Below are 26,789 nucleotides of genomic sequence, written 5' to 3'. Positions count from 1 at the left end.
TCCAGAGCTGCACTCACTATTCTGCTGGTGCAGTCACTGTGTACATACATTACATTACTGATCCTGAGTTACATCCTGTATTATACTCCAGAGCTGCACTCACTATTCTGCTGGTGCAGTCACTGTGTACATACATTACATTACTGATCCTGAGTTACATCCTATATTATACTCCAGAGCTGCACTCACTATTCTGCTGGTGCAGTCACTGTGTACATACATTACATTACTGATCCTGAGTTACATCCTGTATTACACCCCAGAGCTGCACTCACTATTCTGCTGGTGCAGTCAGTGTGTACATACATTACATTACTGATCCTGAGCTATATCCAGTATTATACTCCAGAGCTGCACTCACTATACTGCTGGTGCAGTCACTGTGTACATACATTACATTACTGATCCCGAGTTACATCCTGTATTATACCCCAGAGCTGCAATCACTATTCTGCTGGTGCAGTCACTGTGTACATACATTACATTACTGATCCTGAGTTACATCCTGTATTATACTCCAGAGCTGCACTCACTATTCTGCTGGTGCAGTCACTGTGTACATACATTACATTACTGATCCTGAGTTACATCCTGTATTATACTCCAGAGCTGCACTCACTATTCTGCTGGTGCAGTCACTGTGTACATACATTACATTACTGATCCTGAGTTACAACCTAATGAGACTGAAATTCATTCCCAGGCAGATCCTATATACAGGAGTGGTGCAGATTGAGAAAGTAAAACTTTAGATTTTTTTATCACACACAACCCTTTGTAAAGTCGGGAATTACTTTTTTCTCTTTTTATTTTCTTCTTTGCACTTTTTTTAATTGGTGCCCAATCATGGACATAAAAGTCGGTGTAATTACCGTAACCTGCGAGGATCTGTCAGCAGAAGCAGAAATGTTTTTATTATTTGCAAATCAAAAGGAAAGTAAATTATCATAAGTATCTTAAAATATCTTCAGTGATTAATTAATCAGGCTCAGGAACTTAAGTCACTTGTAATATTGAGCGGCGAAGCTAATAATAATGAACACATCATAGAAAACAGGGAGGGAAATGTCATTGGTTGTAATCAGGTTATAAAAACACTCAGAAATCTACCCGGGCTCCGTGCGGGCGTCACTTTCATCTTGTCAGGAGCCTAAATTGGGCTCTGCAGCGATTAGTTCCCGTCTGCGATGTGTTTGTAGTTAATTTATTCGGTCTTCGTATATTAATTGCAGTTCTGGGTTCGGACCACTATCATCGGTTCACACTTTGTATCGCTTCATGCAGCTGTTCTGCAGCAAAATCTACAGTGGATTTGATGGAAATTTTGTCCTGGTCATTTTAAGTAGTGAAATGTTCAGAAAGAATTGACCCTCTGTGGATTCAACCGCGCATCAATCTTCCCGGATGCTGCAGATTTTCTGCCTGGTCCGCTGTAAGGCTCAGTACACACACGGAGGTCGTGCATCAGAACTCATCTTCACGTTTTGGTCGTTATCTGCATGTAAATTGCCGACTCTCAAACCCGCATTATGCTAATTGTATGGGCGGGATTCTGTGCGGACGTCGCCCTTACAATGCACGGGGTAAAGTCTGCAGCAATTCTCTAACAATATTTGCTGCAAAACCCACACGCCAATTCTGATGAAAATTTGTGGCAATTTTGCCTTGAAAATTGCACCTGGTTTCTTTGCTCCTGATCTGCAGCAGACTTAGAAATATATAATAATGTCTGCAGACTGCAGATCCGCTTTAAGTATCTCTGACTCTTGGAGTGATTTAGGGCTTAATATTAGAGGGGGTTTCCAGTATTAGGATTCTGATAAGCTATCCATCAATATCAGGTAGATGGGGTCCGACACCGTTGCCCCCACTGATCAGCAGTTACCACCAGCTCCAGCTGGATATAAACACTACATGGAGCAAACCGCACAACTCTCGACACCGTGTAGTGGCCGTTCCTGGGTACTGCATCTCTGCTCCTATTCACTTAGACACCCTCAAATCACTGCTTACAGAGACCCCATTTTTCTTCCTAGCACAATCACAGTAGCTAAACATGCATGCTCGGTTAGGATGAGCGTGCACGTATGCTGTATATGTGGAATCGGCTGCTGCTAGGTTTCTCCCTGGAGAATTAGAGGATTGGGGGTCTCTCCTCTGACATCATCCTTTAAGGAGAGGTAGGGGGCGCCTATACACGTTAGACGGGCGGTTGAATCGTGCCACATTTTTGGAACACATACTGGAGCCTTAAAGGGGTTGTCCAGTGAAAATAACTTTTCTTCTGTCCACAGGAAAGGCGACAAGTTATTGACCCATGGGGGTCCCACCGATTGGCAGAAGGGGGCACTTTTATCCCCATTAGAATGAAGTGGCAGAGCACCTGTTGGACCGCCGCTCCATCGATTCTCTATGGGGACTGCTGGAAAAAGCGGAGACAAAGAATAGAGCGGCAGTCAAGTATGTGCACTGACTTAGTGCTCCATTCTGCTGATCCTGCGGCCCCCAGTGGTTGGAGCCCCCCAGATGCACAAGTTATCACCTGCTCCATGGATAGGTGTTCTTGTCTTTTCACCGGCGACCCTTTTGGATGGCGTACATGTAATACCCCAAGTAGCTTGTTGTTACAGTGATATTGCCTTCCTTTTGGGGAGGACGATATCATGCTTGGAGGCAAGGAGGATTATCTTTACCAGGTAAGCCACTCGATTCAACACATTCTGAATCCAGGCCAGAAGGGGGAGCTCTGAACCCGGATTCAGGGGAGTTTCCATCAGATATATGTATTCTGGTATGGAGTAGGAGTCAGTTAGTCTGTTGGAGGGAGAGATAGGAGAAAGAAATCTGTAGCAGACAGTGGAGCCGTGCAGCCAGGACTGAGCTGCAGCTCCAAGAAAGAAGGATAACCCGAGGGGTTGAATGTTAGTGAAGCATCAGAGGAAAGGAGCACAGAAGAAGGAAAGAGGCTCAGAGGGGAACTGTGACCGGGCACCCTCAGAGCCGAAGTGCAGGAACCGGGCACCGGGAGCCCGAGGTCGTGTTGTACTCCAGGTCACACGGCAGAACCGGAGGGCTTAGAACTGTATGTGATTTGCCCACACCACACCTGGAGATGAAGCAGAACTATGAGCCCGGGTAGCGATAGAGACCCTATAAAAAGGCTCGAACTGCCCATCATACAAGTAACTGTCCCAGGACAGGAGAGAGAGGACTTTGTACGGAAGCCACAGGCAGCAAGGACCTCGCATACGAGCGCTAGCAGGAAGGCTTACCTCACCGGAGAGAGGGATCCACTATTGCCTCCAGGCCGGCTGGACGTTATCACCACCTGTTGCTGGTATCCTGGACTGTGGCCTGCTACCACCAGTAACCCAGGTGAAGACTTTAAAACCGTGTCCTCCATTTATTTGCTGGCAACCACCACACCATCTGGACCATAGACCTTGGGAGCCCGGGGAACCCCGCTTCACCTGTGGGAAGTGTCACCATCTTGCTGCAGTAACATCACCCCAGAGGACCCCTTGAAGCAGCGTCGGCCACCTCTGACCGAGAACCACAGGTGGCGTCACGAATACAGACTTTATTAAACCCCCTTTAAAGACCTTTCCCCCTTTAGCTTGAGTGCCCGGGGCCACGCACATTCTTGGTTGAATGGTAACGCTCCGTGTGAACAGCGTCTTCATGCACATTCTTGGTTGTATACATGGCGTCTGCACGAAGGACCTGCCTGTATAGCAGCAGCTCCCGGACATGTGGCGCCTTTGTCCTTCCCGTATAAATATTTGATGGGCTGCTCCGCTATCAGGTTCCGGACAGACTCCTTATGGCGTCTTCGCCATGCACAAGTGTCGCTCTCGTCTTCTAGAAGGTTTATCTGCTTTTTCCAGGTAAGACAAACCTTAATCTTGATTCTTCCTTCCCCTCTCAGATAGCAGAACATCATCCGGGCATATAAAGAGAGGAGAGGAGCCGCTCGGGGCGTCCTGCAGGCTCCTCGCTCAGGTCTGGTCCCATCAGTCCTTAGGATGCAATCCTCCGGCACATGGAAGGTGAGTCTGGATCTCTGTGCTAATAATCCTATTAATTTGGGGCTCAGATCATTGGAGATATTAACATTTAAAGGGGCATTCCTGTTTTTTTTTTTGCATATCGAAAAGTTCTGAAACTTTATAGTATAACTTCTACTTGGATATTTCCCCATTTTGCAGATGATTGATAGCAGCCAGTGACTGAGTATATTTATGCAGGTACTGACAACCTGTATGGATCTCATGTATCTCACAGCTGCGGGTTTGTTACAATTGTATGCAGTCTCCGATCTCCTCTGTGTTCTAACCAGACATTTCATACACGCTGATACATTGTAGCAAAGTATCAGAACAGGAGACGGATTTCGTTTGTGATCACCTTGCAGCCATGGTGGGTTTATTTTGGAGGCAGCACCGCATCGTTTTGTGCCGTTTTCCAAAATATGGCAAAATGTCACGGTTCTGCCGGCAGCAAAAAGAAAACAAGTGAAAAACAACGGCCTCAGGTTATTGATATTAACAGAAATGATCTAATTCCCTGACAGCAACCAGAGATTGTGAAAATGGGGAGGAATGAAACACAAGGACGGGAATGTGACGGAGCCTCTAATTACACAGAATTTATATAAAACGCAAGGAAACGCAACGCTGCGCACCCCCCACTCCAGGGAATGGCCGCTACGTCTTAGCAACTCAATATTGAAGCTCTTATAGGAGGGTCCCGAGCGAGCGCCCCCTTTATGCCAGTTATATGCGCTAATATAACATTTGTAATGAGGTGGTCATTGTGAGAAACCCCCTTTAATAAAATAGTAATAAAATGTCAGAACAATTGGTAGCAAAATGTGGCTGGATGGTGTTCTAGGTTGGAAAGGTTTGTGGGGATGAGCAGTATAATGAGGTCCAGCAAGAGAATAGGGTTCATAAGGACCAGCAGGATAATGAGGTCTATAGGGACCAGCAAGATTATGGAGTCTATAGGGAGCAGCAGAATAACCGAGTCTATAAAGACCAGCAGAAAAATGGGGTCTATATAGAACCACAGGATTAATGATGTCTATACAGACCAGCAGAATGATGTGGTATATAGGGACCAGAAGGATAATGGGGTCTATAGGGATCAGTGGGATGATAGTCTGGGATCCAACAAGATAATCCTTTATAACGGGATAATCGAGTTTATTAAAGTCAGCAGGATAATAGGCTCTATGGGGGCAAGCAGGAAGATGGGGTCTATGGGGGCCAGCAGGAAGATGGGGTCTACAGGGGTCAGCAGGATGATGGGGTCTATGGGGGCCAGCAGGAAGATGGGGTCTATGGGGGCCAGCAGGATGATGGGGTCTACAGGGATCAGCAGGATGATGGGGTCTATGGGGGCCAGCAGGATAATAGGCTCTATGGGGGCCAGCAGGAAGATGGGGTCTATGGGGGCCAGCAGGAAGATGGGGTCTATGGGGGCCAGCAGGATGATGGGGTCTATGGGGGCCAGCAGGATAATAGGGTCTACAGGGGTCAGCAGGATAATGGGGTCTATGGGTGCCAGCAGGATAATAGGGTCTATGGGGGGTCAGCAGGATGATGGGGTCTATGGGAGCCAGCAGGATAATAATGTCTATGGGGGCCAGCAGGATGATGGGGTCTACGGGGGCCAGCAGGATGATGGGGTCTACGGGGGCCAGCAGGATGATGAGGTCTACGGGGGCCAGCGGATAATAGTGTCTACGGGGGCCAGCAGGATAATAGTGTCTACGGGGGTCAGCAGGATGATGGGGTCTATGAAATTGAGCGTCTGCACAATCTCCTGTCCTCAGGATCCAGATCACCCTTTTCGGATTTGCTTCGGGTGGGACGGGTGGGACTAGGAGCCAACTACTTCCTGTATGGAAGGAGAATATAGACTTCTGGAGCGAGTTCGGATAGCTTCACAGTGAAGAGGCTGCACACGGTGTCTGCGCTCGGTGTCTGCTCACACGTATCCCGGGTCACCCGCGGGCGTTCATCTTTTGGCAGGAGAGGTGTAACCCTATTAGGGTCCGGTCGGTTAGTGTGGCTCCGGCGCGGCTCACTGGCGGTGTATAGTGCTGGTTATACACTGTATCCCCCAATTACCGAGGAGCGATGCCATTGTTTGCGTTCAGCTAGAAATTAGCATTTTCACATTTACAGTTCCGCTATGTTAATGCCGATGGCTCCTCCGGGACACTTTCGCTTCCCAGCTCTTGATACTTTTGCAAACGAAATATTTCCACAATGTCAAAAGAAAGAGAGAAAACAAAGTGCAATAAATGAGAGCGATGCTTTTATTAGGGCGTCCGGAAGGCCGTCTCGCGGCCGCTCCATCAGACCATGTGCGGCTCTTTTTGTTAGGACTAATACTGAGGGCTATTGACTTTAATGCTCCATAAAGCTGATGTGAATATTGCGCTTCTTGCGGCTGCCTCTGCCGATAACGCCGACATTAACCTTGCGGAGCTTTGGAGTAGAGCGGCATTAGTCATGGTTTTACCGTCCTAATGCTCATTGCAGATTTTAATAAAAAAAGGCGAATAATCAACATAAGTTTTCAGAACGTAACGGCACAACAGCGAGACTGCGCAGAATGACGCCGCGCCATATTGTCAGCCGGACCGGACGGGGCCGCAAGAGGCATTATTGGGTCTGCAGGACGTGACATGGTGCCCCCGAGACGCGCCACAGATCTCGGTACCGCACGCTCGATTCTATGTATCCAAATTCCAAGATCTCTCTTCTTACATTTACATATAATGTAGCAAATACAGGAACCCTCCATTCCAGGGACCAAATGTAACATGTGCTGGAGTTTACCCCCTTACTGACATTTACTGACATAGGACGTACTGACGCATCCTACGCTACACCGGGAAAGTGCTGGAACCATCCATATTAATATCACCCCCCAGATAGTGCCACATAACAGAATATGTCCAAAAATTACTCCTAGGAGTAGGAACATATGCCTTAAAAATAAGACTATATGATACATTTGGTGCTTAAAGGGAATCTATTAGCAGATTTTTACATATGGAAAATTTGGCAATGATGAGGAGCTGCTTCTACCCCAATAAAAATGACACCTATTTTGTAGAGATCCGATGCTCCAATCATGAGAAATCTAGTGTAGAATTCATATGCAAAACAGGCTGGGAGTGCACAGGGGGCGTGTCATTAAGACTCAGTCAGAGTGCACAGACACGCCCCCAGTGCATTTCCAGGTGATTTCTCATGATTGAGTCATCGGATCTCTACAAAATAGGTGTCATTTTGATTGGGGAAGAAGTGGCTACTCAGCCTTACTGCTATGTACATACGTAGCAACGTGCTGACAGGATCCCTTTAAGTGTAAAAAAATTGGAAGTGGAGAATTCTTGTGACCACACACGGCAGCGTTCTTGTGTGTTCCAGAACTCCATTGTGATAAACAATCACTTATTTCAATTATCAGTGGGTAAATGTTGATATATTCCAGTGTCAGTATTCGGAACGTCTCCATCCCTCTTCTGGGCACGTCGGCCTGGCTGGATACCACGGACTGCTTAGAATAATCTACAGCACAATCTGCCTCTGACGCGCCACTTTGCCAGAATCCAAAATGACACATCTGCCAGTTGGGAAATTGCTTCATGTTATAATAAAATTATACAAAGTAACGCGGCACTCAGCGGCTGAGACGACACATTAATATTTACAGCGGGATGTGAAGCCATAATCTCCGGGAATAGATATAATGATGGGGAGATGAGAAAACAATGCAAGCACGGCTGCGGAGCTGAACGCAGCCGGAACAGGGGGACGTAGAGAGCCCGCCCGTCCCCAATGCAGGTCGCCGGACAACAATAACCACGACACCTCAAAGTGCAGTAATCCGACGTGTCAGCGCCGAGAAGCTAATTTGCATACGACATCAGAGCTTGATTTCATACTTTTTGTTGTTTTTCCTTTTGTTTTCTTAAGAGTTTTTCAGCTTTTGTAGCCCTTTAAAAAAAAACAACTCAGTGGCCACAGGAGCTGAGCCTGCAGCATACACAGTGGGTGTCGGCTGTGTTATACAGGCAGCATCGTCCTCTTATCTCTGCTGTTTAACCACTTAAATGCTGCTGCAAATCTCTGAGCGCAGCATGTGAATGATTTGGGTCAGTACTGGCATCTGTTTGGGCAGCCACTGGCCTGTTTGCCGTTTGACTGTTGGGCTAGCCTGATAGCCATCGGCCTCCTGAAGCCTCCTGACAATGCCATCGTTGTGTCCCTGTGAAGGCCGCTCCAGCCCTCAGCGGCCATCTGGAGAATGATTGGAGCAGCAATGTGCATTGTCTGCTCCAGCGCTCGTTTGCTGTATACATGCTCATTTGCTGCTCCAGCGCTCGGCAGCCCTCTAGAGAATAAATGGAGCAGCAATGCACATGCTCAACAGCTGCTCCAGCGCTCGGCAGCCCTCTAGAGAATAAATGGAGCAGCAATGCACATGCTCAACAGCTGCTCCAGTGCTCCGCAGCCCTCTAGAGAATAAATGGAGCAGTAATGCACATGCTCAACAGCTGCTCCAGTGCTCGGCAGCCCTCTAGAGAATAAATGCAGCAGCAATGCACATGCTCAGCAGCCCTCTAGAGAATGAATGGAGCCGCAATGCACATGCTCAACAGCTGCTCCAGCGCTCGGTAGCCCTCTAGAGAATAAATGGAGCAGCAATGCACATGCTCAACAGCTGCTCCAGCGCGGCAGCCCTCTAGAGAATGAATGGAGATGCAATGCACATGCTCAACAGATGCTCCAGTGCTTGGCAGCCCTCTAGAGAATGAATGGAGCCGCAATGCACATGCTCAACAGCTGCTCCAGCGCTCAGCAGCCCTCTGGAGAATGAATGGAGCAGCAATGCACATGCTCGACAGCTGCTCCAGCGCTCGGCAGCCCTCTATAGAATGAATGGAGCTGCAATGCACATGCTCAACAGCTGCTCCAGCGCTCGGCAGCCCTCTATAGAATGAATGGAGCAGCAATGCACATGCTCAACAGCTGCTCCAGTGCTCGGCAGCCCTCTATAGAATGAATGGAGCCGCAATGCACATGCTCAACAGCTGCTCCAGCGCTCGGCAGCCCTCTAGAGAATAAATGGAGCAGCAATGCACATGCTCAAAAGCTGCTCCAGTGCTCGGCAGTCCCCTAGAGAATAAATGGAGCAGCAATGCACATGCTCAACAGCTGCTCCAGTGCTCGGCAGCCCTCTAGAGAATAAATGCAGCAGCAATGCACATGCTCAACAGCTGCTCCAGCGCTCGGCAGCCCTATAGAATATTATTGGAGCAGCACTGGCACATCCACCTGATTCTAGCAGGGATACAAGTGCCCCATTCGGGTGATCGGTGCAGATCCCAGCGGTCGGGCCGCCACCGAATTATAAGTTATCATATAGGTGATAAATTCTTCCACCCGGAATCCTCCTTTACTTGTATCTCATTTTCCAAAAGTCTGATTTTTCCTGTTTCAGTCCATTTCGGGACACATCTCTCGGTCATTATTGATGATTTCTTGCCCTGAATATACAGCGCAGATTTTTCTTTGTCCGGCAGAGTAATGTCTTTGATGCTGTCGCCCTATAAAATAAGTCTAATGGTCTCAGTTTACGAAGTAATGAACCGATGTATATTATTAAGCGGCTGAGGTGCGCGGCGGAGTTATCTCTCCTTCTCAGGCTCGTACGTTGCTTGTTGTGAAGCCGCTCTCCTCCTGCTCCACAAGATTAAAGATTCATTTATTTCCACTGACTAAAATGTAAATCACTCCGACCTGGTGGGGAAGAGCAAAATGAAGCAGCGGAAGAAACACCCCGAGTCAGGGAGCGTGCCGGGAGCGGGCGATGCTCCGCCATTACCACTCGCTACTCAAAGGGGGTCTGCCATAAAAGCCGATAGGGGGTCCCCCCTATAGAGAAAGGGGCTCAGACTTGGGCGGAGACGACACAGAGGCCAACGAATCGGAACCCCATAAAAGTAATTATCAATTTACAACACAAAACCTCTTAGCGACCTGGCAAATTTTAATTTTTAGCGCTTTCATTTTTTCTTTGCCTTTCGTTTTACAGCACCATAAAATGGACTGTAAAATGGGAAAAAAAATCCAAGTGAGGGGGGAGAACTTGCCATTGTTTTTGGGGTTTTGCTTCAACGGCATAGAATTGATGGTGATAGAATTGACCCGGGAGCATGAATCTCCAGATTAATACAATTATCGAGATACCAACCTTGCATACATTCATTTAATTATTTTATTGTTATTAATATTATTAATATGCTGAAAGTAAATTCAAAACTTTGTAAAAAGTTAAAGAAAAAGAAGCCGATATCCAGCTAGGCGAAAGTCTGGAGAAAAAGGGGCAGCGCCTGGAATATTGAGGCGTCACAGAAACTTCAAAAATATGTAACAGCGCACGGAATGTTTATTACTGTCCGTCAGTAACCATAGAAACGTCCGACTAAAAGAGCGAAAAAACTCGTGTCAGTCTCAACATTTTTGGCCATGACTCTACATCCCATAATAATCGCCTTCACGGGGTAATTTCCAAAATAGAAGTATTCGAAAAAAAACAAAACCGAGTCATTAAAGGGTTAAGACGTCTTATTCTAGACACTAAAATAAATGAAATCATAAAATAAATAAATAGAAGACCCCCTTTAAGGCAAAAGTGAAATTTCTCAGGAAACTTTAATAAGTTGGATCATTTGAAATAATACGAGACAAATTTATAGAGATTGTTTATGTGTAATGGGAAGAAGCGGAATCATTCTGCCTCATTTTCTGCCTAATTTTCTGTGTAATGAAAATTTCATATCCTAACAAATAGATGTAATATATCCATTGTGAGGGAGGAGACGAGCTCTCGGAAAGAGAAGAAGGTCGGGAAACTAGATGATTGTAAGGCCATGTTCGGTTTTTCTTTTTTTAAGGGTCAATCAGAAGTTCTGAGGCCTACAAAAAGTTTTCAACCCCAAAAACTGCTTCTGAGATTTTTTTGGAGGGTGTGGGGGGCTAGAGGAGGGTTGTGCAAGGTTTCCAGAAGTGTTAGGCCATGTTCACACAGTGCGTTTTTTACTGCGGAACCGCAGCGGTATTGCCGCTGCGGTTCCGCAGCAGTTTTCCATGCAGGGTACATAACAATGTAACCCTATGGAAAACAGTCACTGCTGTGCACATGGTCCGTAATTTTGTTTAAAAAGCCGCGCAGAATAGCTGCGGCAAAAAAGAAGGAGCATGTCACTTCTTTTTCCTGAACCGCAGCGGTTCTGCACCCATAGACCTCCATTGTGAGGTCAAAATCGCAGTAAAACCCGCAGATCAAAAATATATCTGCGGGTTTTACTGCGATTTGATGTGCAGAACCGCTGCAGCAGGAAGTGCGGGGGAGCGGGCGGAAGTTCGTGGGCGGAGTGTGGCTGCCCCCCCGTGCTCCGATCCCGCCCCCCCGTGCTCCGATGCCCCCCCCCGTGCCCTAATCTTCCCCCCTTATACTTACCCGGCGTCCCGGTGTCCGTCCGGCCGTCTTCTCCCTGGGCGCCGCCATCTTGCAAAATGGCGGGCGCATGCGCAGTGCGCCCGCCGAATCTGCCGGCCGGCAGATTCGCTCCAAAGTGCATTTTGATCACTGAGATATAACCTATCTCAGTGATCAAAATAAAAAAATAGTAAATGACACCCCCCCCCACTTTGTCACCCCCATTGGTAGGGACAATAAAAAAATTAAGAATTTTTTTTTTTTTTTTTTCACTAAGGTTAGAATAGGGGTAGGGGTAGGGTTAGGGGTAGGGTTAGGGGTAGGGTTAGGGTTAGGGGTAGGGTTAGGGTATTTTCAGCCATTTTAGCCCTAAAAAGCTTCCTAGGAAACACACAGTCTCTGCATAGAAAACTGCATAAAAAAAGGATAAAAAAACGCATCAAAAAACGCATCAAAAAAGGACAAAAAAAGGACCAAAAAAAGGACCTGCGTTTTCTGCCAAGAGCTGCAGTTTTTTAAAAAAACTGTCCTGAAAAAAAAAGGATGGAAATCCTGAACGTGTGAACATACCCTTACAGTGCTTAGGTTGGAGCAGATTCCATAAGGATCCTCCTCAATGACATTTTCCGAAAACATGAAATGGGGAAAAAAAAAAACTAAAAAAAACCTCTTCTATCTCCCATAGAAATGAATAGAAAGACTTTTCCAAACGGTTTTTAGGATAATTTTTTGCTGTGGTTTTAGAGCAGATCTGCTCCAAAAAAAAAAAAAAAAAATCACATAGAAGCCTAAAAGGAAAAAAGTGTAGGAAAAAAATGAACATTTCTACAGCGTCTTTATATGCACAGAAGAGAAGTGTCATCCTGAAATCCCACCAATTCTGCTGGAACTATTGAATGATGATGATTTTCTACCCAAAAAAAGCATTTACCCTTAATATAAAACCTATTCGGTCATGTTGAGCAGAAGTGGGGGCTTCACCCTGTATCAGGACGCGCTGCCCGTTACTCCATCTTTTATTATGTAACAAATACATAACAGACTGAATTGCTCTCTCCACGTCGGTTTCTTTTCATGGGTTAAATAATATTTGGGGTTGTAGCAGAGCCAGAATTTTTTATTTTTTTTTTTAATTATATTTTTGTTTTTATTGTGCAAAAGTTGCCAAACATAAAAAAATGGCTTTGCGATAATCGCACTGACCTGCAGAATAAAGTTTATTTCATTTTGCTTATTCTGCAAAGTGCACGCAGTAAAATAACAAGAATAATGAAGAATAATACAATCACATTGTTGCTGTTTTAATTTCACGCTTTCCATCGCCACAAAAAATTGCAAAAAAAAAAAAAGTATCTCAAAAGGGTGAACAAAAGAGAAATCCAGATAAAAATAAGGAAATCTCAGTAGTGTCAAAAAAATTGTAATCAAATGGGTGCGTGACGGCCTGCACTCGGATGTCATCTGTAGCATCAGAGGAGCGCAGAGGGATCTCGTGATCTGGCCAGCTTCTGAGCAGCGTTTGCAAGCTCTATAGCACACAGCTTGTAAGCGCTCTGCACTACTTGCATAGGAATCCAGCCACCTCTGATAGATTGCAGAGGTGGCCTGTAATTTGTACACAAGCTACAAACTGCAGAATTAAAGATCCCTCCTTTCCCTGTAGGCTAATTGCAAGGTCGCTTGATTTAACAAACACTTTTCAAACTTACCCATCTGTTATGTGGAGACAACTCCTTTAAAGGGCCACTGTCACCCCTCCAGCCGTTATAAACTAAAAGAGTCACCTTGTGCAGCAGTAATGCTGCATTCTAACAAGGTGGCTCTTTTAGTTTTAGGTTCAAGTATACCCCCAAATAAAGCGTTTTTATACTTAGCCACAATTCCTGTCTCTAGCCAGGGAGGCGGGTCCTCACTCCCCAGCTCTAACCGCTCCTCTGCCGTCACTCCAATCTTCCTGCGCTTTCGGCGCCGCCCCCTCAGCGCTGTGTACGTTTCAAAACCGGCGCCTGCGGAGTGTACTGCTGTGCTGCGCAGACGCAGTAAGCTCTGGCCGTCTGACGTCCCAGCCAGGCTTGCAGACTGCGCCTGCGCGGGCATTGCGGCCAGCCACCTTTGGAATCCCAGCCCCGCACTGTGCATAATGCATAACACAGTCAGTGTATAGGTAACACACACAGACCGCCATCACTTCATCCAGCCAGGACTCGTCTCTGCAGGAAATAACACAGTTATCTCGAGTTCCACTTGCAGAACACATTACTTAATTTTCCCAACTTCTACATTACACCACATGAAGAAGGCGACATAGTATCACTCTACACAGCAATAGGACCGCCCCCCATTTAGAACAGTATACTCAAAAAATAAAATAAATACATCACTGCAGTAATAATATCCCTTAATTAGCCCCTATGGTAATAATATTCGCCATCCTGCCCCCGTGTGTCTCATTCCTGGCGTCAGCCATATGTTCTCCCATCCTGCCCTAATGAGTATCCATCCTGCCCCATATGATCTCCCCATCCTGCCCCATCTGTCTCCATCGTATACATCCTGCCCCATGATCCTGCCCCATCTGTCTCCAATCCTGCCTCCAGTGTCTCCAATCATGCCTGTATCACCATTCTGCCCCATCTCCAATCATGCCCCGTGTCTCAATTCTGCCCCATCTGTCTCCAGTCATGCCCCAGTGTCTCCAGTCATGCCACCATGTCTGTCATCCTGCCCCCTGTGTCTCCAATCATGCCCCGTTTCTCCATTCTGCCCCTGAGTCCAGCAATCTGCCCCTGTGTCCAGCCCCCCCCCCCCCCGTGTACAGCTTTCTGCCCCCCCCCCCTGTGTCCAGCTTTCTGCCCTCCCTGTGTCCAGCTTTACTGCCCTGGGCCCCCCCGGATCGCCGCTCTCAATAAAAAAAAAAAAGAAAAAAAGAAAAAAAAGTTCTGCTTACCTGCCGCGCTCCTGCTCTCTCCACGCAGCTGCAGCGTGCACTCGCCGCCGACTGACAATGACGTCAGACGCCGGCGACCTGCACGCTGTGGCTGACGTCAGCTGCCAGCCTCAGATTGGCTGGCGGCTGTTAACTATAGACGTGCGGGCGCGGGCCCGCACATCAATAGCGTTAAACAGATGCAGCGCCGGCCGCCGCTAAGGGCCCGGTTCAGCCTGCGCCTGCCGGTAGGGACCCGGTGAGCAGATTACACGGGGCCCGATGCGGGCCCCCTCTGCTCACCGGGCCCCATACGCCAGTCACGGCTGTAATGCCCTGATGGCGGCCCTGTGGAGTATACTTGAACCTAAAACTAAAAGAGCCACCTTGGTAGAATGCAGCATTACTGCTGCACAAGGTGGCTCTTTTAGTTTATAACGGCTGGAGGGGGTGACAGAGTCCCTTTAAAGTGAAGTCCGGCTGACCGGTGTCCGAAGAGCGTTAATGCCCAAGAAGTTTTTAAAAGTAATATCCCCCCTGCCTTGGTACCTAAAGCCATGTTCACACCAAGTTTTTTTCAGATGTTCCAATAAACACAATTCTTTCAAATTTACAGAAGTTTTTCTTTTCCTAAAAAAGTTTTGAAGAGTCTTAGAAGTTTTTTTTTTAATTTTAGTTTGGAGAGGTTTCCTTTAGCAATATCTTCAAAATGTGTGATTTGCGCTTATTTCTTTCAAACTCTAAAAAAAAAAAAAAAAATTGAAAAAGCTACTCAAACAGCAAAATGGATTTCCCATAGAAGTGAGCGGGAAGAATTTTTTTAAGTGTTTTTCTTAACCCTGCTCTACTGTTCGGTCAAAAATGACCATTTTCGAACTTTTATATTTAAAAAAAAAATAATTATGCGGTTCTGAAACTTGTGGTTACTTCTATTTTCCTAATTTGAGGGGTTCTTTCTAAGGGTAATTTTTTTTTTTTTTTTGGTTTAGTTTTCGCGCCACATTTTTTTTACACTTGTACTGTTCCCGGTCAAAAATGACCGAATAGCATTTTATGCTAATTTCAGCCATTTTTGAGTAAAACAAACGAGCTATAATTTCTTTTGAGACTACTTATTGCATCTACTATTGTTTATGAAGTAAACAGTTGCTTTAGGTGCAGATTTACACGTGCTTTCAGTACAAACCATACGCATTGGCTTTCAGTACAGTTCTGTGCAATTTTTTTTCTCTGTATGTTATTTACCCTTCTTTTCCTCTAAAAATAAATAAATTCTGTTGTCCAGATTGCATATTGTAAAAGAAAAGATTTTTTTTCCTTGTGTTGGTTCTCTGAGCAAAGCAGACCTGAAAAGCTAACGAGTCATGTCTGCCAAATGTTTTTTTTCTTCTCTGCTATCTCAGCATTCCAGGGGGTGGTGTCTGGTGTCTCTTTTCTTATCTCAATTCAACTCAATTCAAATGAGCTTTATTGGCTAAAGGTACCGTTACACTAAACGACTTCCCAACGATCACGACCAGCGATACGACCTGGCCGTGATCGTTGGTAAGTCGTTGTGTGGTCACTGGGGAGCTGTCACACAGACATCTCTCTCCAGCAACCAACGATCAGGGGAACGACTTCGGCATCGTTGAAACTGTCTTCAACGATGCTGAAGTCCCCGGGTAACCAGGGTAAACATCGGGTTACTAAGTGCAGGGCCGCGCTTAGTAACCCGATATTTACCCTGGTTACCATTGTAAAAGTAAAAAAAAAAAAAAAAAAAAAAACACTACATACTCACATTCTGATGTCTGTCACGTCCCCCGCCGTCAGCTTCCCGCACTGACTGTCAGCGCTGGCCGTAAAGCAGAGCAACACTGCTTTACGGCCGGCGCTGACAGTCAGTGCTGGGAAGCTGATGGCGGGGGACGTGACAGACATCGGAATGTGAGTATGTACTGTTTTTTTTTTTAGCTTTTACAATGGTAACCAGGGTAAATATCAGGTTACTAAGCGCGGTCCTGTGCTTAGTAACCCAATATTTACCCTGGTTACAGGTGAACACATCGCTGGATCGGCGTCACACACGCCAATCCAGCGATGACAGCGGGTGATCAGCGACCAAAAAAAGGTCCTGATCATTCCCCAGCGACCAACGATCTCCCAGCAGGGGCCTGATCGTTGGTCGCTGTCACACATAACGAGATCGTTAGCGGGATCGTTGCTACGTCACAAAAAGCGTGACGCTGCAACGATATCATTAACGATATCGTTATGTGTGAAGGTACCTTAAGTACACCGTAGCATTGCCAAAGCATATGGTCAACATATGGGGGTGTGGGAGGGAGGCATATAGAGGTCCAGGATATCCCCTATCCTCTAAAAGGAGTCTGATATGTTTCCAGGGTGGGGTATAGGAGTCCATGACATATCAGGCTCAGTATCTCAATTATTTTTATATTGCTTATGCATTTTTTTTTATTTTTTTTTATTATTTTTACTATTTTTTTCAAAATGTTTGCACGCAGTTAAGTTTTATACTATAGTTAATTTTAGTTATAGTTAGTTATAGTTGTTATAGTAGCAGTAGTAGTTGTTTTAGTTAGTTAAGCTCAAATTTGTAATTTCTGTGCAGAATTCACTAAGCCCTTTTAACCTTTATAAACACAAAATAAATTAAAAAAAAATGAGTTTTTTACGTTTTTTTTTTTTATAATGACCAACCATGTTCACATACAGTATAATAATGCAACAGGTATTAAAAAAAAATTTTAAGTAGCTAAAACAGCATTTTAATAGGTCCGGTCAAAAATGACCGGAGCAGTACAAGTGTATAGTGGAAACGAACAGAGGAGCAGGTTTAAGAAGAAGTTGGAGAGGATTTGCTCCTCATAGAACCCGACCTGACAACTAATATTCGCTTGATACGGAGTAACCTAAAAGGATATGTTACAACTAGAGCTCCCCTGTAATAATCTGCCGAGAGATCAGAATTCAGCGGTCGCCTCTTACCCGCCGGCCAAGAGCGCAGTCCCATGTAACCAGCTCAACATGTCACAGTCTCTACTATTCTTTTTTTTTTTTTATAGTAGAAATATCGAGGGTTTCAATAAATTACGGACGGTATTTATAATATGAAAGCGCAAAAGACGTTGATGAAAGGCGCTGAAACATTCCTCCCGGCTATCTACAGCGCTTTCTTGCCTGCTATTACTATGCTAATGTCTCTATTCTGCTTCTTTATAAGCCCAGGTAACGTATTGTCAAGTGTCTGCTTCATATAATAATACAATTAGATCCACAGAGCTTCCGCCTCCTCCTCCTCTTCTTCTTCTTTACTTTCTGTAGCAGAGAATCCATTCCAATTATCTAGAAACTTCCTAGCGGATTCTCGTGACGTAAAAATAAAAAAAAATAAAAGTTTGGGGTCGTTTAAAAACTTTCTGCACTTTGCTTAAATTGACACATTCAGAAAAAGGTTTGGATGAAGTTTGAGAAGTTGTTTTTATTTATTTTTTTTATTTTACAACTTTACTGACCAGGTAGCGTCTATGAAAGCCGAGAAAAACTGACAGAAAAATGCAAAAGGGAAAAGAGAAAACCTGTGCTGTATACAGATTACATTAAAGGTGATTTCTGGTGAAAGCAAGTGACCGCTTACAGGGGCTTCTCACAAAATTAGAATATCATTAAAAAGTGAATTTGTTTCAGTTCTTCAATACAAAAAGTGAAACTCATTTTATAGAGTCATTGCACACAGAGTGATCTATTTCACGTGTTTATTTCTGTTAATGTTAATGATTATGGCTTACAGCCAATGAAAACCCAAAAGTCATTATCTCAGTAAATTAGAATACTTTCTAACACCAACTTGAAAAATGATTTTAAAATCTGAAATGTTCCCTACTGAAATGTATGTTCAGTAAATGCCCTCAATACTTGGTCGCGGTTCCTTTTGCATCAGTTACTGCATCAATGCGGCGTGGCATGGAGGCGATCAGCCTGTGGCGCTGCTGAGGGGTTATGGAAGCCCAGGTTGCTTTGATAGCAGCCTTCAGCTCGTCTGCATTGTTGGGTCTGGTGTCTCATCTTCTTCTTGACAATACTCCATAGATTCTCTATGGGATTAAGGTCAGGCGAGTTTGCTGCCAATCAAGCCCAGTGATACTGTTGTTTTTACACCAGGGATTGGTACTTTTGGCAGTGTGGACAGGGGCCAAGTCCTGCTGGAGAATGACATTTCCATCTCCAAAAAGCTTGTCGGCAGAGGGAAGCATGAAGTGCTCTACAATTTCCTGGTAGACGGCTGCGCTGACTTTGGTCTTGATAAGACACAGTGGACCTACACCAGCAGATGACATGGCTCCCCAAACCATCACTGATTGTGGAGACTTCACACTAGACCTCCAGCAGCTCGGATTGTGTCCTCTCCACTCTTCCTCCAGACTCTGGAACCTGGATTTCCAAATGAAATGCAGAATTTACTTTCATCTGAACACAACACCTTGGACCACTGACAACAGTCCAGTTCTTCTTCTCCTTGGCCCAGGTAAGACGCTTCTGGCGTTGTCTATTGGTCATGAGCGGCCGGACACAAGGAATGTGACACTTGTAGCCCATGTCCTGGAGACGTCTGTGTGTGGTGAAGCAATGACTCCAGCAGCGTCCGCTCCTTGTGAATCTCCCCCACATTTCTGAATGGCCTTTTCTTAACAATCCTTTCCAGGATGCGGTTATCCCGGTTGCTTGTGCACCTTTTTCTACCACACTTTTTCCTTCCACTCCACTTTCCATTAATCTGCTTGGATACAGCACTGTGTGAACAGCCGACTTCTTCAGCAATGACCTTTTGTGGCTTCCCCTCCTTGTGGACTGTGTCAATGACGCCTTCTGGACATCTGTCAGGTCAGCAGTCTTCCCCATGATTGTGGAGCTACTGAAACAGACTAAGGGACCTTTATAAACACTTAGGAGCCTTTACAGGTGTTTATTGTTAATTATTCTAATTTACTGAGATAATGATTTTTGGGTTTTCATTGGCTGTAATCCATAATCATTAACATTAACAGAAATAAACAGCTGAAATAGATCACTCCGTGTGTAATGACTCTATATAATAGATGAGATTCACTTTTTGTATTGAAGAACTGAAATAAATGTAACTTTTTGATGATATTCTAATTTTGTGAGAAGCACTTTGTACCTACAGGGGAGGTGATAACTTGCTGACCGTTGGGTGTCCCACTGCTGGGACCAGCAGCAATCAGCAAAATGGGATTTTTTTCCCATTACAAAATGGAGTTGTAGCTCAGATGTCTGACAACTGTTCCATTCATTCCCTATGGGGTTGTCAAAAAAAAGCAGGGAATGAATGTAGTGGAGGTGGAGGATATGGAGCATATTCCCTACTGCTCCATTCTGCCGATTGGTGTGGGTCCCAGTAGTGAGATCTCCACCAATCAATAACTTATCATCGACCCTTTGGATAGGTGATAACTGGTTTTCACCCCTTATGTAATTGTTCACGGTGGATTGTGACATGAGTAAAAGCTCTGGCAGAGCCGCCGTCAGACAGCACCGCCATTGGGGTGTAACGGGGAATCCTGGATGTTGAAACGCTCTCGATAGTGAGGACAGAAAGCTACACTGGGAACCACAACACAAAGCCACGAAAAGGAGAAGCAGTCCATGGAGTTGTGCGCTTGACGTCTTCCACCAGGAGGCCGATCGCTGGGAACAGTTCCACATGATTGCGTCTAGATCCACCCAGGCCGCTCAACCAACCATTCCACCAGACTCCACCATCGCCGTCCATCTCCTGCAGAGACGTTACTACACCCCCTGGTTGCTCCTCGACAAGCGACCATCTGGGTGTACGACGTGGACATTTCATCAATCAACTCTTTGTGTCTCCACAACTCTACATCACGGACGTGACCCATCCCGCTCTCAGCAGCTACTGAGCGGTCTGCCTCTTCTGGTGGTGACCTCTCGCTCCAGTCCCACGCTCAGACATCTTGATGGGTGAGGGGCAGTCTGGTGTAACACTGCAGCCAAATGTCTACTATAAGGCTGTCCACAAACGTGTGCATGGTGACCAGATGAGGACTGGCTGGTATAATGGAGCACCTTCAGCCCGACATATTTCTGTGCCCAGAAGCCTCTACAATTAGAAGTGTCTCTACATGTGCTCTGTGCCAAACATTGTACTTTCATATGTAAGAAAAGGACTGACAGGCTGAATTTAAGGAGGTCTGTCACCAGGCCAGAAGTGGACAGTTTTTGCTCTTATTTTATTCCCACTGATCCACCCAGTAATCTGTTTTTTTATTTTATATAAATCCGCCATGCGGTTTCAGAGTTATGGGTCTTTTTATTTAGTGCTGATTTTTATGGACTTTTCGAAAGTGTCACGGCGCACATGATCCTCAGGGGCGTGTCTAGCTTAATCTGCATAATTATCATTTGAGCCACGCCCCCTCATGAAAGACCATCAAAGTTAGCGCTACATAAAAAGGCCCAGATCTCTGGAACCGTAAGGCGGATTTATAAAAGACAAAAAGAGGATTACTCAGGGGAGAAGCGGGAATAAAATACATGGACAAACCGGATACTTTTGATCTGGTCACAGGTTCTCTTTAAATCCTTTCCAGGTGTATGGGCCGCATTATTAGGGGCCTGTAGCAGCCCCATGTATAGGTGTATGGGCCGCATTATTAGGGGCCTGTAGCAGCCCCATGTATAGGTGTATGGGGCGCATTATTAGGTGCCTGTAGCAGCCCCATTTATAGGTGTATGGGCCGCATTATTAGGGGCCTGTAGCAGCCCCATGTATAGGTGTATGGGCCGCATTATTAGGGGCCTGTAGCAGCCCCATGGATAGGTGTATGGGCCGCATTATTAGGGGCCTGTAGCAGCCCCATGTATAGGTGTATGGGCCGCATTATTAAAGGCCTGTAGCAGCCCCACGTATAGGTGTATGGGCCGCATTATTAGGGGCTTGTAGCAGCCCCATGTATAGGTGTATGGGCCGCATTATTAGAGGCTTGTAGCAGCCCCATGTATAGGTGTATGGGCCGCATTATTATGGGCCTGTAGCAGCCCCATGTATAGGTGTATGGGCCGCATTATTAGGGGCCTGTAGCAGCCCCATGTATAGGTGTATGGGCCGCATTATTAGGGGCCTGTAGCAGCCCCATGTATAGGTGTATGGGCCGCATTATTAAAGGCCTGTAGCAGCCCCACGTATAGGTGTATGGGCCGCATTATTAGGGGCTTGTAGCAGCCCCATGTATAGGTGTATGGGCCGCATTATTAGAGGCTTGTAGCAGCCCCATGTATAGGTGTATGGGCTGCATTATTATGGGCCTGTAGCAGCCCCATGTATAGGTGTATGGGCCGCATTATTAGGGGCCTGTAGCAGCCCCATGTATAGGTGTATGGGCCGCATTATTAGGGGCCTGTAGCAGCCCCATATACTTACATCCTTGTCAGGAGATATATGAACTACAAATAAAAATACAGATAAAATAATAGGACTGAGAATTGTAGCAAAAAAGAGAAAAATCTGATAATGCAGCGGCACAAAACAAAACCTACAATGACACACAGATAAAGCGTCTAGACAGAGAACTATGGAGCGACGGAGATGGCGAGGAATGAGGATCCGTGTTGTGCCGACACGCGATGGGCTGATAAATTAGTACAGTAATCATCCCGGAGTCAGTCCGCTCTGTTCTGGCATAAAGGGCTTTTTATTTTTTTTAATTTTTTTAGAGAGATGGAAATAGGAACCGTCTGGGGAATTTCATTTTTAATTATGTGGTGAGAATAAACAGAAGCAACAGAAAGTGCAACGTGAATAATTGATATTATATGAAAACCAAAACACTGCAGGTAGGAATTATTAACGGGATTATTCATCGAAAATTGAGTGACCCCCGAGACGTTACCTCCACATAACCCTGCGCCTGCTCTACATACACCGCAGCCTTACATTTCACTCCGGTTGTTTGATCTTTCCTATGGTTGACTGTAGCAAAAATGAGTAATAATTAAAAAATAATAAGATCGTGTATTAAATAATCCCTGCAAATATAATGTGTACACACACACACATATAAAATATACACACATACTTGTAATAAGCATCGAGCTGCTATGTTTTGTATTGTTAACTGATATTTTTAGTACTTTGCTTTTTTTTTTACTTGCAGTACCATGCCAGGCCACATGGTGCGCTGTGTGGAAGAATGAATGTGCATTGTCTGTACATTGCACAGAATGGTTTAGTTCCATCCCATATACAATAATGATGCTCAGAATAACTCAATAGTGGCAGACTAGAACTTTACAGTCTACAAAGCCCAAGAGTAATTGACTTATTGCGATGTGTTCCGTTAATGTGACAATATATTAGTCAATGCATTGTACGGGCAGGATGTGTTATTGGGGCTCTGTATTGCTGCTGCCAACTGAATCGGATATTTGCAGGTGGCACGATACACATGGCTGCCATGATTGGACAATAGTGCGAGTGTTCTTAATGGGGAGAGGGGAGCCGGTCGCTGTCAGACTCCTTGGGGGGCGGTTTACCTCCCCCGACAATAAATGCCGTGTGAAAAATAATGATTTGGTTTCATCCTAACCATCAACGATCATATGGTGCGCTCCAATCGATGCACATATAAATGTGTCACACCATATACCACATGTGACCGCTGCAGCCAATCACTGCGATCGGCTATGACACACCGTAGAAGGATTGTCCACGGAACCCAATGTCGCAGTGCACTCACCTCTGAGGGCAGCCCGAGTAAGCCCTCGAATTTAAGGCATACTCTAACTCAAAGCGAGTACGAAGAGCCGCCACATGGCTACGACCAGGGCCACCGCGGGCAACCAGGCAATCTGATGAGGCTGACGGGGAAAGGGAACCGCTGCTGTTACTGGATCCCGGAGACATCAACTGCGATCGGAAGAAAGGAGAATGAATTATTTCTGGAGCCCCATAAAGGGGAGGATTTCCGAAAGTTCCGCTCATTTTACAAAATGTAACAATTCCAACATTTGCTGAACTTTCACATCGCATTGCACTCATGGCGGTTTTTTTTTCTGCGCAGATTTATCGCAAAACCCTGAATGATTTCTGAATTCCTGCAAAGTCAATCAGATTCCTGGAGTCTTGTACACACGCCGCTTATTTTTCCTTGCAGGTTTGATGCAGATTTAAATCTGCAGGATGTCGATTCTTTCTGCGTTTTTTTCCCCCTGAAGTTTTCAATTACACTAATGAATGGGGAAAAATCTGTAACAAAAATTCAAATAAAAAAAAAAAACATGAAAAAAAAGTGACAAAAATATAACAAAAATGCGGCTAAAATGCGCTTCTTTTACGCTGCGTTTTTCCTGCCCAGAGATGCAGAAATAGTGGAGAAGTTTCTGCTGCAAATACTTTACATGGACACAGACACTAAGAGTTGTAGAAACAAATTGTCACATTTGTAGAATTGTGCAGAGAACTGGCGAATCGCAGCTACAATCCTCTGTGTACAGGGAGAACTGGTGAATCAGGGCTACAATCCTCTGTGTACAGGGAGAACTGGCGAATCGGGGCTACAATCCTCTGTGTACAGGGAGAACTGGTGAATCGGGGCTACAATCCTCTGTGTACAGGGAGAACTGGCGAATCGGGGCTACAATCCTCTGTGTACAGGGAGAACTGGCGAATCGGGGCTACAATCCTCTGTGTACAGAGAGAACTGGCGAATCGCAGCTACAATCCTCTGTGTACAGGGAGAACTGGTGAATCAGGGCTACAATCCTCTGTGTACAGGGAGAACTGATGAATCAGGGCTACAATCCTCTGTGTACAGGGAGAACTGGTGAATCGGGGCTACAATCCTCTGTGTACAGGGAGAACTGGTGAATCAGGGCTACAATCCTCTGTGTACAGGGAGAACTGGTGAATCAGGGCTACAATCCTCTGTGTACAGGGAGAACTGGCGAATCGGGGCTACAATCCTCTGTGTACAGGGAGAACTGGCGAATCGGGGCTACAATCCTCTGTGTACAGGGAGAACTGGTGAATCGCGGCTACAATCCTCTGTGTACAGGGAGAACTGGTGAATCGCGGCTACAATCCTCTGTGTACAGGGAGAACTGGTGAATCGGGGCTACAATCCTCTGTGTACAGGGAGAACTGGTGAATCGCGGCTACAATCCTCTGTGTACAGGGAGAACTGGTGAATCGCGGCTACAATCCTCTGTGTACACGGAGAACTGGTGAATCGGGGCTACAATCCTCTGTGTACAGGGAGAACTGGTGAATCGCGGCTACAATCCTCTGTGTACAGGGAGAACTGGTGAATCGCGGCTACAATCCTCTGTGTACAGGGAGAACTGGAGAATCGGGGCTACAATCCTCTGTGTACAGGGAGAACTGGTGAATCGCGGCTACAATCCTCTGTGTACAGGGAGAACTGGTGAATCGCGGCTACAATCCTCTGTGTACAGGGAGAACTGGTGAATCGCGGCTACAATCCTCTGTGTACAGGGAGAACTGGTGAATCGCGGCTACAATCCTCTGTGTACAGGGAGAACTGGTGAATCGCGGCTACAATCCTCTGTGTACAGGGAGAACTGGTGAATCGCGGCTACAATCCTCTGTGTACAGAGAGAACTGGTGAATCGGGGCTACAATCCTCTGTGTACAGGGAGAACTGGTGAATCGCGGCTACAATCCTCTGTGTACACGGAGAACTGGTGAATCGCGGCTACAATCCTCTGTGTACAGGGAGAACTGGTGAATCGCGGCTACAATCCTCTGTGTACAGGGAGAACTGGTGAATCGGGGCTACAATCCTCTGTGTACAGGGAGAACTGGTGAATCGCGGCTACAATCCTCTGTGTACAGGGAGAACTGGTGAATCGCGGCTACAATCCTCTGTGTACAGGGAGAACTGGTGAATCGCGGCTACAATCCTCTGTGTACAGGGAGAACTGGTGAATCGCGGCTACAATCCTCTGTGTACAGGGAGAACTGGTGAATCACGGCTACAATCCTCTGTGTACAGGGAGAACTGGTGAATCGCGGCTACAATCCTCTGTGTACAGGGAGAACTGGTGAATCGCGGCTACAATCCTCTGTGTACAGGGAGAACTGGTGAATCGCGGCTACAATCCTCTGTGTACAGGGAGAACTGGTGAATCGCGGCTACAATCCTCTGTGTACAGGGAGAACTGGCGAATCACAGCTACAATCCTCTGTGTACAGGGAGAACTGGTGAATCGCGGCTACAATCCTCTGTGTACAGGGAGAACTGGTGAATCGGGGCTACAATCCTCTGTGTACAGGGAGAACTGGTGAATCGGGGCTACAATCCTCTGTGTACAGGGAGAACTGGAGAATCGGGGCTACAATCCCCTGTGTACAGGGAGAACTGGCGAATCGGGGCTACAATCCTCTGTGTACAGGGAGAACTGGTGAATCGGGGCTACAATCCTCTGTGTACAGGGAGAACTGGAGAATCGGGGCTACAATCCCCTGTGTACAGGGAGAACTGGCGAATCGCGGCTACAATCCTCTGTGTACAGGGAGAACTGGCGAATCGGGGCTACAATCCTCTGTGTACAGGGAGAACTGGTGAATCGGGGCTACAATCCTCTGTGTACAGGGAGAACTGGAGAATCGGGGCTACAATCCTCTGTGTACAGGGAGAACTGGTGAATCGCGGCTACAATCCTCTGTGTACAGAGAGAACTGGCGAATCGCGGCTACAATCCTCTGTGTACAGGGAGAACTGGCGAATCGGGGCTACAATCCTCTGTGTACAGGGAGAACTGGTGAATCCGGGCTACAATACCCTGTGTACAGGGAGAACTGGCGAATCGGGGCTACAATCCTCTGTATACAATCTAGGGCAAAACCGCCGCACAGCCTTTCCTTGACCAACAGCGATACACATGGTATACGTGTCACTTCTTATAAATCCGACCCGTGGAAGCGCTATCGTCGGCGCGAAACGGCCGTCGTCACATCCTGCTCACCTCCTCTTTCGTCTGTTCCCCGATGCCGTGAAGATACCATGTATGTGTTTTAATAATAAAAACTTGGACCACACAGGACCGGTGAGTGTTGCCGCTTCTTCTTACACAGTACCAATCCTCTGTATACAGGGAGAACTGGCAAATCGGGGCTACAATCCTCTGTGTACAGGGAGAACTGGCGAATCGGGGCTACAATCCTCTGTGTACAGGGCCGCACTGGTGACCCGCCACTGGTTTGCACTGGGGCCCAGCAGCTCCTGGTTGCGCCTCTATACCAGGTCTTATGTCCGACTTTCTTTTATGT

General features: G+C 46.2%; 1 protein-coding gene across 1 annotated transcript in view; it reads right to left on the bottom strand.

The window, feature by feature from the left end:
* Nucleotides 1-26,789, bottom strand: part of TNNI3K (TNNI3 interacting kinase) — a 167,825-nt gene that overhangs the window by 12,089 nt on the left and 128,947 nt on the right. The window contains exon 23 of the mRNA XM_069738278.1: nt 23,236-23,405. Within this exon, the coding sequence (XP_069594379.1) occupies nt 23,236-23,405 (170 nt within the window). The remainder of the gene's footprint in view (nt 1-23,235; nt 23,406-26,789) is intronic.

Source organism: Ranitomeya imitator, chromosome 8 (genome assembly GCF_032444005.1).
Source record: "Ranitomeya imitator isolate aRanImi1 chromosome 8, aRanImi1.pri, whole genome shotgun sequence".
NCBI lineage: Eukaryota > Metazoa > Chordata > Amphibia > Anura > Dendrobatidae > Ranitomeya > Ranitomeya imitator.
The sequence above is the reverse complement of the archived record's forward strand: the minus strand, read 5'-3'. Positions and strand labels throughout refer to the sequence as shown.